This window comes from Doryrhamphus excisus, linkage group LG2, assembly GCF_037039965.1.
Source record: "Doryrhamphus excisus strain RoL-2023G ecotype Guam linkage group LG2, RoL_Dexc_Guam_v1.1, whole genome shotgun sequence".
Lineage (NCBI taxonomy): Eukaryota > Metazoa > Chordata > Actinopteri > Syngnathiformes > Syngnathidae > Doryrhamphus > Doryrhamphus excisus.
The window spans coordinates 33,255-44,789 of record NC_136358.1 but is presented as its reverse complement, the minus strand read 5'-3'; the positions used below and the strand labels follow the sequence as shown (position 1 = coordinate 44,789).

At 41.0% G+C, this 11,535-nt stretch overlaps 2 protein-coding genes across 2 annotated transcripts; one reads left to right on the top strand and one right to left on the bottom strand.

The window, feature by feature from the left end:
• Positions 1-2,685: 2,685 nt before the first annotated feature.
• glt8d2 (glycosyltransferase 8 domain containing 2) lies at positions 2,686-7,146 on the bottom strand. The gene is made up of 10 exons (XM_058067083.2): positions 6,938-7,146; positions 5,466-5,509; positions 5,135-5,227; positions 4,887-5,067; positions 4,680-4,797; positions 4,524-4,608; positions 4,343-4,455; positions 4,101-4,267; positions 3,265-3,377; positions 2,686-3,196 (listed from the first exon to the last, which is right to left on the bottom strand). The coding sequence occupies exons 2-10, from the start codon at positions 5,482-5,484 to the stop codon at positions 3,021-3,023; spliced, it is 1,065 nt and encodes a 354-aa protein (XP_057923066.2). The 5' UTR covers positions 5,485-5,509; positions 6,938-7,146; the 3' UTR covers positions 2,686-3,020.
• A 597-nt stretch (positions 7,147-7,743) lies between these two features.
• ankrd16 (ankyrin repeat domain 16) lies at positions 7,744-11,500 on the top strand. Its single transcript, XM_058067082.2, has 7 exons — positions 7,744-8,359; positions 8,867-9,087; positions 9,167-9,209; positions 9,695-9,803; positions 9,881-10,042; positions 10,200-10,278; positions 11,170-11,500. Exons 1-7 carry the CDS (start codon positions 8,010-8,012, stop codon positions 11,316-11,318), a joined length of 1,113 nt encoding a protein of 370 aa, XP_057923065.2. The 5' UTR covers positions 7,744-8,009; the 3' UTR covers positions 11,319-11,500.
• The last annotated feature ends 35 nt before the right edge of the window (positions 11,501-11,535 follow it).

Here is an 11,535-nt window from a genome sequence, read left to right as displayed (position 1 = left end):
CCCCAGTCATCCTCTCTTTAATGCAGTGCACTCGTCCTGTCCCATGTGCAGAAAAACACCCCCAAAGCATGATGCTACCACCCCCATGCTTCACAGTAGGGATGGTGTTCTTCGGATTGTACTCTTCATTCTTCTTCCTCCAAACACGCTTATTGGAATTATGACCAAAAAGTTCTATTTTGGTCTCATCTGACCATAAAACTTTCTCCCATGACTCCTCTGTATCATCCAAATGGTCATATGCAAACTTAAGACGGGCCTTGACATGTGCTGGTTTAAGCAGGGGAACCTTTCGTGCCATGCATGATTTCACATCATGACGTCTTAGTGTATTACCTACAGTAACCTTGGAAACGGTGGTCCCAGCTCTTTTCAGGTCATTGACCAAGTCCTGTCGTGTAGTTCTGGGCTGATTCCTCACCTTTCTTAGAATCATTGAGACCCCACGAGGTGATATCTTGCATGGGGCTCCACTCCGATTGAGATTGACCGTCATGTTTAGCTTCTTCCATTTTCTAATGATAGCTCCAACAGTGGACCTTTTTTCACCAAGCTGCTTGGTAATTGCTCCGTAGCCCTTTCCAGCCTTGTGGAGGTGTACAATTTTGTCTCTGGTGTCTTTGGACAGCTCTTTGGTCTTCGCCATGTTACAAGTTAAAGTCTTACTGATTGTATGGGGTGGACAGGTGTCTTTATGCAGCTAACGACCTCAAACAGGTGCATCTGATTCAGGATGATACATGGAGTGCAGGTGGACTTCTAATGGGCAGACTAACAGGTCTTTCAGGGTCAGAATTCTAGATGATACACAGGTGTTCAAATACTTATTTGCAGCTGTATCACACAAATAAATTGTTAAAAAATCATGCATTGTGATTTCTGGATTTTTCTTTTTAGTTTATCTCTCTCACAGTGGACATGCACCTACGATGAAAATTTCAGACCCCTCCATGATTTCTAAGTGGGAGAAATAGCAAAATAGCAGGGTGTTCAAATACTTATTTTCTTCACTGTATATCCAATACCAATAAATGGGCCATTTTTGTAGTTAGATCATTGAAAACCCATCACTGATTTTCTAAATACAACCGTTACCATTATCAGAGCCCCGTAGACATGAAAAAACACCCCTATAAGGATCTACCACTTCCACACTGAATGGGAGGATAGTTCGTTTTCACTATAATGTCGGACGGACTCTATGGAGTGTGAGGTAAAGGTAATCTAATGTCATGTCTCAATAATGGAACATTACTGACACCTAGTGGCCAGAATACATCATACTGGGTACCTTTGTCTGCGATATTACGAGGGACGACTGTAATCGAAATCTGACATTAGGGGTGTTTTTTCATGTCTCTTGTCTTTTTTCCCCCGTCTAATCAACACAAACCACAAGTGTCATTCACACGCATCCAACGACATCGTCACAACCTGAACTTGACCTGTCACATCACCATGACGTCAAACAAACCCGAGTCACCGGCTCTCTCCTGTGCGTTCAAGGGCAGCCTGGGAAGTTCAAAACAAACATGAGATACTTTGACCTCTCCTTAGTCTCACACAAACACACGCTCACAAAGTACCGCTGACCTCAAGTCAGCACTTGAGTAACATCATTCCAGAGATCATTAACATTATTATAAGGAGAACATCCTGTGGTACAACTATTACGTCAATATAATGCATGCAGTGTAGCAGGACAAATAGAAATGCACACTGTTTGCTAGAAAGTATTTCCCTGGAAATAATATACGTAGAAAGTGAACAATTATGTGCAATCGCTCTCTATATATTTTAATCAATATATTGGTTTGAGTTGCTCATATTGCACATGCCACTGTTTAAAGTGTCAGGACTGTAAATGCAGAATGATTATACTATAGATCTTTCTTTTAATAGCCACAAAAGGTAATTGTGAATATTTAGGTAAGCTCATTTACTTGTACAATATTAGACAGCAAAAGCAGCAGCTGACATGGACTATTACGCCCCCTGGTGGTTACAAAGCATTTTGCGACTTTCAATATTTAAAGGGAAAATGCACTTTTTGGGGACTTGTGCACGTCATTCACAATCCTTATGTGAAACACGAACACATATTTCTTTCCCTTTTCTGTGCATTATAACACGAGAAAACTGTCATTGGTTTACAACTATTTAGACTGAGAAGCCCTCTAAAAAACATTGCATCGGTTGATGTACATGCTCAGACCATGCATTAACACGTTTGCCGTCAACACTTTTCACCTGAGGACCGGAGCACATGTCTTGTGCTGGAAGACACAGTCATCCCAAGGAGAGCGGACATCCTAAGTGTTGTCGCTGCTGTTGTTGACAGAACCAGCATAACCAGTATAAGTATCAATATTCTCGTAATATTACGAGAATATCATAATATCATAATAATAATATATCATAATAATATCATAATATGATATCTTCATAATTGTATACATGTCTTCATGTAATAGGGGGAAAATAGAGCATAGCTCTTCAGGAAGGAAGGAAGCTTTTGTTTATACCGTGGAATACTCCCTTATATCAGGCATTGCCTGAGACAGCTATGAAAAGGGTGTAAGTACGTGACTTTTGGGCTTGGTCACACTCACATTAATTAATGAATTTATAACTTTCTTCTGGAATACTCTGTAGTAAAATAAGAATGAGATTGCAATTGCATTTACCATGAAACATTTATTTTGTCTTTTACTTTTTAAATGTGCAAAAAATATTAAAAATAAATGTAATATTTTATACTGTAACATGTGTATATTGTCAGAATTTTTTAGATTAGCTTTCTTATCATTAGAAATATTTTTACTTGTTATTTAAGTGGATCTCACAGGGGGTAATGACCACTGTATTACACTTTGTTGAATAAATGCCAAAATGATGAACAAAGACATTTTATTGTCCATTTCGTGTGCACATCAACTCACTGGTGATTTCACTTCACAGGTGAGTCCTTTACATCATCCAACCCTGTGGGGCCAATGTGGTACGTTCCACAGGCCCAATCAATTGCTGTCTGGTCTTATTAAGGAAAACTCCCCAGAGGGATCTGGGAGGAACCATTTCTCCCATCTATCTACGTGAACAGCAGGGTACCTCCATGGTTTGAATGGGCCATTCCAATGCAGAAGGTGTGCCTCCTGCAGGAAGCTCTCCGGATAGCGAGCATCTGGACTCCAACCTAGAATGAATACTTTTTCATGGCTTCACTCGTTTTGTAAATTCTTGAAACGGTTTGGATGATCTTACCAAGGTATCTGACATGCCACAGTGGGTCCAGCATCGTGTATTTGTCATGAAAAACTATCAGCATAGGCGGAGTGGCCACACCCCCTGCCATAGCACTGCTGTAGATGTTCAGCCTAGTAGGAAAAAAACTTAAAATACCTCTGTAAATGACTGCTATTACAACATCGCTTCTGTCTTTTTGTGCCTAAATTACAGTTTCCAAGCATAAACATGGATAAATGAACTAAACTACAAACGTAAGACATTCAAAGATGTTGACATAGCAATGGCTAAAATGGCTACAATGCTAAGATGCTAGCATGTTAATAGTGCTAAGAGTTTCTATACGTCTCTAGCCAGGAAAATGGCTAAAAATGTGATCCTAATGTTAGCATGTGAGCAGTGCTAATGTGCCAACGTTGTCTTTGCTAACACCTAGCATGATAGTGCTAACTCTTTATATAGGAGTGTGATCAATGAAAATGGCTAAATATGATATGCAATATGCTAACAATGCTAACATTACCATGATAACACCTAGCATGATAGAGCTCAGTGTTTATAGGGTTAGGGTTAGGGGTTAGGGTTAGACACCTCTAAGTGTCTACCCATCAAAATAGCTAAAAATGCTAGTATGCTAAAGTTAGCATGCTAGCAATGGTAACACCAAGCATGATAGCACAAATATACAATTTCTGAAAATTTCATCCAAATCCAAAGAGAAGTTTTCAGGTTATTTTGAACCCAGACAAACACTGGCAAACGGCAGCTTTGCGTAACGCATGGCAGAGTTAAGGACCTTATTATATAAAATTTGTCTTTATGTGTTGTTGATAGACATTTAGAAACCACCTTACCTAAAATTGCCCTCCATCCATTTCTCCAGTTGCTTGGTGATCTTCTGTTCTTTCCACTCACTTAAATCGGCCACAAACACACCGGGGTTGAATGAGCAGTCATTTGGGTTGATGCCGAGGTCTTTCACTTCCTGCTTCCTGTAGTCCAGGAAGCCCATATAGGTTGTCTATAGGGGACACAAACTCATGAGTTGCATTCCTTTTTCACGCTTTTACTGACTCCAAATGTCAATAATGTCCACCTGCATGCCAATACTGCGCACCATCTCATGAGTGGAGGGCAGGTCGCAGTCAGTGGCGAAAGCGGCGGCGTGTTTTGGCTTCAGTTTGACACTGAATAGATGCCTAATGTCACCTACAGTAGGAAAGGGCAAGAAATATCTGCAGAGAACTGGACAGGGAAAGACATCTTATTATACGTACCCTGCACGATGACATCATCATCTAAGTATATGACCCTCTTATGGTTAAGCTCAAGCAGCGGGAGGTAAAAGCGCACAAAATTAAGCTGCAAAACATATGATTACAAATGTAAAAAACACAACCAAACTGCACTAGGCATGTTTTAAACAAACTTACTGGATGTAGCAAATCCGGTCTGGATGAGTCAGGCTTCACTTTCCCTTTTAAAACCATAGGATTAAACTCCAAAATCTTATATTTGATGCCTTTCAGTTGCGTTTCCTGTATGTAACGTCTGAAAGGAGAGTGCTAAACTCATGATAGAGACCATGTATACCCCCAGGCATCCCGCACTTGGTTCAGGTTCCAGTAATCCGGTCAAACCTGGTCAAGGCAACAGCGTCACGTAGCGTGACAATATAAAAGAAGACAGGGTGATCCGTGTTGCTGCAAACGCTGTTGATGGTCGCCATGGTCGCACCCACGCGCTCCTCTGATGCACAGATGACAATAGGGATGACATCATCCATCTCCGGAGCTGCACCACCAAGATTCTTCCAGTGACCTTTCGAGCAGTTTTTAAGTGAACATGATTCGAAATATCCACATTGATGAAACACATGTGTGTTTACCGGAAGGTCTGCGCCGACTGGGGCTTCTGAATAGTGTGCTGTGCAGGAGGAGACACAGCATCAGCACCAGTAGCACCAGGAGGAGCCGATTAACTAAAACACACAGGCCACAGTATGCGTAAATCATACCGGTCATAAATTCATATGATGGATTCCGTGAGTCCGCCTCAAAGGGAAAGTATGTTGTCTTGCTAGAAACAACATAACAACCATCACGTTAGTTGAATACTTTGGATGGGGACGCATTTTACTCAACACATTCACCAAAATCTCAAGTCGAGTCATTGATATCAAAGTCCAAGTCCAATAATAGAAACTATTTCTTGCTCACTTTTTCTCAGAAGACCCATAGTTCATGCTTGTTTGTGGGAAGATCTGCTAAAACAATATGAAAAAGAGAAAAATATATATATATTTAGTCACATGAGATATGCAATAAATAAAACGGTACATTATATCTTCTCATGGGATAATACAATAGAAATGAAACTTGAATATACTGTAGTATATCTTTAGTAGTCCGTACTTGTAGCAACATTGCTATTGCAAGAGGAAATACTTTTCTGTCATTTTCTGTGTGAAACGGTCATGTTGCCCAGTTCCTGCTTCACAATGTCACCTTACATGTTGGAATTCATGTTTCCTTTCAATGACCCGTGGCTTCCCAGACCGTGATGCTAGCACCAGGACACAATGATCTTGCTACTCAGTTGAGTTACCAGCTATTTAGAAAATAACAGCTGTGTGCTGACTCATTTTCAGTGAATGGCAGATCTACAAGCTGTACACCGACTACTCTAAAGTACAGTGTGTCCAAGTTTGAGGATATGCTATATACTGTATCGACCTAAATGTGTTTTTTCCATTAAAATTAGGAATTTTGCTGCAGACCAAGTGGATCATTGGGAGTGGAAAGTCCCCATAAATGACAAACTCACTCAGGTATTGATGGCACATGTGTCTGTATTTTTTTTCTACTACTTCCTTCCTGGTACTTGTGATTCAACAAGGAAATGATTTGCCTTCAAGCACTCAACAGGAAACCCATCAAAAATGCACTGTTTCATTTCACTGAGAATCTATTGGCTTTAAAGAACCCTACTCTCTTATTACTCTTGAGGCCCAGGAGGTGCCATGAGAATTTGCAAATTCAACTCCAGCACTCAGCAGGACACACCGTGTGTTATATGCATGCGTATCTGGTTTGTTTGTCATTGTTTAAAGCTGCCAAAAAACATCTGGGACTGATTAGGTTCAGAAACACTCCCTCCACAAAGCTCCAGAGCGGACCAGCTATTGAACAATTACTCTTTACAACACATCTAAACCATCCCAAAGCATGGTTTACATTATTGCTTTCTTGTACTACATATGAAGAAACTAAACTTGCATGTATTGTCGGCATATTAAACATTTACAACCCTATAAAACATTTAGTTACACAAGTTTTCTATGGAAAAAAAACATTGATATCAAATATATCAATAGAAAACACACTGCAATTGTGATTAAACATCAATAGATTCACAATGCACTGATTGATTATGCAAAAACAAACAATAATACAAGGAAAACTATCCAATTCAACACATAATTGTTCTAAAAGAACACAAAATGCATCAGAAATATTTTGTATGTTAACATAGCCTTTAAGTATATATGATTGGGCTTTTTCCTGTCAAACAACAAAAGCCGCACATCCTGTTCTCGTGCTGACAAGAAAGCAAATGAGAAAACAATAACACACAATCCATTCTTTATTACAAAAATATGATTTGCAATATATGAAGAATGGTTACTTGCCTGGAAGAAGGGAGGACGGTGACTCTCAGTCCTGGTGTTCAGGGTCCATGTTGGAGAATGAGACTAGTCGCCCCCCCTCACTCTCCTCTCCCGGTGGGAGTCGTGTTATTTGCCAAGACTGTGGTCATTCGCTCCCATTTGGCTATTTAACTTATTTAATAAAGTGTGATAATTATTATTTTCTGCTGCATTTTGTGTTAAATGTAATTAAATAAGCAAAAATCTCCTATGTGTTTAGCCACCCGCATTATGCGGCAAACAAAGCTTTGAGTGAAATGAGAAAACAATGCAGTCTTCTTCAGTGTACTTTTGCCTTTAAAACTACAATACCCCTACTTCCAAAGGCTGGTTGCGCAACCAGGAAGCGTCCTAAAGGTTGGTGGTGTCCAAAGTATGGCCCTGGAGACATTTGTGGCCTGCAGCTCTTCATTTTTTTTATTAGCCCTCGGCATATAAAACAGATTTTTACAAACATTTTAATCAGTGCATTACCCAAAACAAAGTAAAACAGGAAATTATCAAAATTTCTCCAAAACACCACCTACAAAACAAAATGGCAGACTACCTGTGCCTCTTATAATTTGGAGTGCATGACTGTCCTAACTAACCCTGATGATGTCCTGAAAAGTCACTTAAAGTTGACCCTAAAAACAGATACATTTGTAAGCGTAAATATATTTGGAAATGATTTTTGTCTCTCCCGCAATACTTTCTCTGTATTAAAACAGTATTAGAACTACACACGGCGCTTGACGATGTCATAGTCCAGTCACTTCCGGTGACTTTTAGGACAACCAATAGCTACGTGCTACTGAGGAGTTGACATGACAACAATGGGTTTATCTCTGGTCCTCTTTAATGAATGGCATGTGTGTGGACATTTTATGTCTGTAGATATGTGCGTACTATAATTAAATGCAAAATAGATATTATTAATGCAGGCTTTAACAGTCACTGTGTAAGTTCATGGTTGGCCAACAGTTGCTTCTCTGCAAAGACTACTGTTGTGGAACACAAATCGTGCTTTGGGTAGACGACCCTCGCTATGGGATAATTAGGGCGTCTTTTTAGAATGACATCCACCATGGACGAAGACAGTCTAAAACCGCTGGTGAAACTCATCCAAGACGGACAATTTAGCCATCTGCTAAAACACATAACGTCATGTAGCCCGTCGACTTTTCAGGCTGTCAGAAGCAAGCACTTCGGGCGGTCCGCAGACACCCTTCTTCATTACGCCGCCAGACATGGCCACCTGGACATTTTAGAGTTTCTAATAAAACAAGTCGGCATGGATGTGGAAGTCTACAACAACGACTACAAGCGGCCGCTCCATGAAGCAGCGTCCATGAGCCACATAGCGTGTGTTGGCTACCTACTACAGGAGGGAGCTAAAGTTGACAGCTTAAAAAAGGCTGATTGGTGAGCAATATCATTCAAATTAAAAAGCACAATAAATACAGACACCGAATGATAAGTCAGCTCTCTTTGATAGCCTGACGCGGTAATTTTGACCACGAGCCGAGGATCAATGGCACTACTGCTCTTTCTGAACGGTCATTCTTGCAACCAATCAGCGCGCCGGCTCTTCAACGTTTGCCCAATCACGGAGGGCAATGTTTAAATAGAAGAAAGCACACTAAATACGTATATATATTTTTAGTCTGGAGAATGTTTGCTCTACAAATCCTAGTAGTTGGGGTTTTGCCTGGTATACTGTATACTACCAAGTTTACGTTTGAGTTGAAATAAATTACATTTACCCAGCAATGGGCCTATAAATTGGTTGTTATTGCAATGCATAATGTACCCCAATTGCTAATGTTGTTGGAAAACGTTTAGGAGAAACCCAGCTATAATTAACAATAAGTATCAATGTCCTGTTGAATTTGCTGACATGATGTGACGGCTCTTCTCGTTCCCTCAAAGGACACCGTTGATGATGGCCTGCACCCGGAGGAACCTTAACGTGATCCAGGAGCTGATCAACCACTCTGCTGACCCGCTCCTGAGGAACAAAGATGGCTGGAATGCCTTCCACATTGCCTGCAGGGAGGGTGATCCTCTGGTGGTGGGATATCTTCTTTCTGTTAGCCCAGATGTGTGGAGAACTGAAAGTAAGACGTGCAGGACACCACTGCACACTGCAGGTGAGGCAAACTCCCATTTGTAATGAAATACATGTGTCTTCTTTTTTAAAAACATTTATTTCTTTTGCTTCTCCTTTAGCTATGCATGGCTGCGAGGAAGTTGTTCAGATCTTACTTGAGAGGTAGGTAGATATTTTCATTGTGTATGTAGTACTTTTTAGTAGTAGTACTTTTGATTCTCATAAGTATCACTTTAATATTATTTTTTAATTGTTAAAATATACATATATACCACCCTTGGCCATCTCTGTGTGGAGTTTGCATGTTCATGCGAGGGTTTTCTCCGGGTACTCCGGTTTCCTCCCACATTCCAAAAACATGCTAGGTTAATTGGCCACTCCAAATTGTCCATAGGTATGAATGTGAGTGTGAATGGTTGTTTGTCTATATGTGCCCAGGGATTGGCTGGCCACCAGTCCAGGGTGTACACCGTCTCTCGCCCCAAGACAGCTAGGATAGGCTCCTATCCTCATGAGGATAAGCGGTAGAAAATGAATGAATGAATGAATCTTATTATATTTTATGCCTTATTTAGCATGAGGCAAATTGAGGCCTTGGTATAGGTCTACCACAGTCATTTAGAACTCGATCTGCTTACTGTGCCCAGATGTGGTTACACTCCAGACGCCAAGGACAGCTGCGGCGTCACTGCTTTCATGGACGCTGTGAGGAACGGACATGTATCAGTGGCCAGGCTTCTGATGGAGAAACATCAGGTAGAACAATGGCAGTTGTTGAATGTTTGCTTATTTCTAACTGCGTATTAACACTGCTTGCATGATCTGTGCGGTAGGCTTCTCCAACTGCAGCTGACATACTCGGGGTTCAGCCAGTGCACCAGGTGGCTGTCACTGGCCAGGAGGAGGCGCTGCAGTTTCTGGTAAGGGAACTCAATGTGGATGTGAACCAGAGGGCAACTGCCATGCAGCTTACTGCCTTGCACTACGCTGCCAAGGTAAAATTTTATGCTCCAATAAATATATATAATTTCTCTTACATTTATGGACGTGTCTAACTAAAATGTGCCCCTTAATTTGATACAGTGTTTAATCAATGACAATGCAAGGTATTGTTTTAACAACTTGGAAATGTGTGTGTGTGTGCGCGCATAGGAAGGACATGTTTCCACCATAAAGACATTGCTAAGTTTGGGCGCAGATCTTCACGTTCGGGACAAAAAGGGACGAACTGGTAAGCATGTTATCACTCGCAATACAAAACATGTAGTGTAAATGATTTTTTTTTTACAAGGTATAACTTTTAATTGTGACAACACTGGCTAGCTGGTGGTGGTTTGAAAAAAAAAAGTCTAGTTTGCAGCCGAAGAGGGACAGTATCTGTGGCAAGTATTATTGTACAACACAGTGGTAACAGAACCAATGATGTAACAGTGCGAAACAGCAAACTGCTCAGCCATCATGAATACCACTAATTGTAACCAACTGTTTAACATGCATGAGTAGCAAAAATATGAGTACTGCAACTGACGTTTTACAGCGCACATAGAGATAGATGAAGCTGCTGGAAGATGACCACTTGTTACCTCAAATGCCTTAACTTATGGAGTGAATAGATCAGGAAGTTGCCTACAGCCACAGCTGTTAACACCAATGTTTTTTGACCCCACATTTATTAAATATGGGCTGCACGGCGATCGATGTGTGGAGTTTGCATGTTCTCCTCGTGCATGCGTGGGTTTTCTCCGGGTACTCCGGTTTCCTCCCACATTCCAAAAACATGCTTGATTAATTGGCCACTCCAAATTGTCCATAGGTATGAATGTGAGTGGAAATGGTTGTTTGTCTATATGTGCCCTGGGATTGGCTGGCCACCAGTCCAGGGTGTACCCCGCCTCTCGCCCGAAGACAGCTGGGATAGGCTCCAGCACTCCCGGCGACCCTTGTGAGGATAAGCGGTAGAAAATGAATGAATGAATGAATGAATTAAATACCCCAATGGGTATTGGCTTTGTAGTCCACAGACCCGCCATCTATAGTAGACTTTGAGAACAAGAGGGGAGTATAATATAGAAGCTATTACCCAGTGTTGCGGTCATCTTTCATTATTGTCTTGTCTCTCAAGCTCTCCACATGGCGTCCATTGGTCAGCACGCAGATGCCGCCAGGACGTTGCTGCAGCTCGGACTGGACGATTCCCAGGACACATCTGGTGTCTTGGCAAGACAGCATGCCAAAAAATCTGACATAATGCAAGTCTTTGAGTGCAATTAATTTGACCTGCTTTTAGTTGTAATATACTAAATAAAAAGAAACATTTCAGGTTGCATTCACCCTCATTGTTATAAAATGTGATATAAATAGGGATTTTAGTGATATTACATGTTTGATTTGTTTTAGACTTTGGAGGCTTTTCAGACTTGATTAATAAAGGTTTGGTTAAGGAACCATCATAGTGTTTGTAGCAGACTATGATGACGAATGACATCCG

Excerpts from the sequence above, each read along its gene's own strand:
- ankrd16 (XM_058067082.2), top strand. The coding sequence starts at position 8,010 with ATGACATCCACCATGGACGAAGACAGTCTAAAACCGCTGGTGAAACTC. Across the intron at positions 9,210-9,694 it reads GTTCAGATCTTACTTGAGAG|ATGTGGTTACACTCCAGACG; the intron begins GTAGGTAGATAT and ends TACTGTGCCCAG. Across the intron at positions 10,043-10,199 it reads CCTTGCACTACGCTGCCAAG|GAAGGACATGTTTCCACCAT; the intron begins GTAAAATTTTAT and ends GTGCGCGCATAG.
- glt8d2 (XM_058067083.2), bottom strand. Across the intron at positions 4,456-4,523 it reads TGATGATGTCATCGTGCAGG|GTGACATTAGGCATCTATTC; the intron begins GTACGTATAATA and ends TTCCTACTGTAG. Across the intron at positions 4,268-4,342 it reads TGCGCAGTATTGGCATGCAG|ACAACCTATATGGGCTTCCT; the intron begins GTGGACATTATT and ends TGTCCCCTATAG.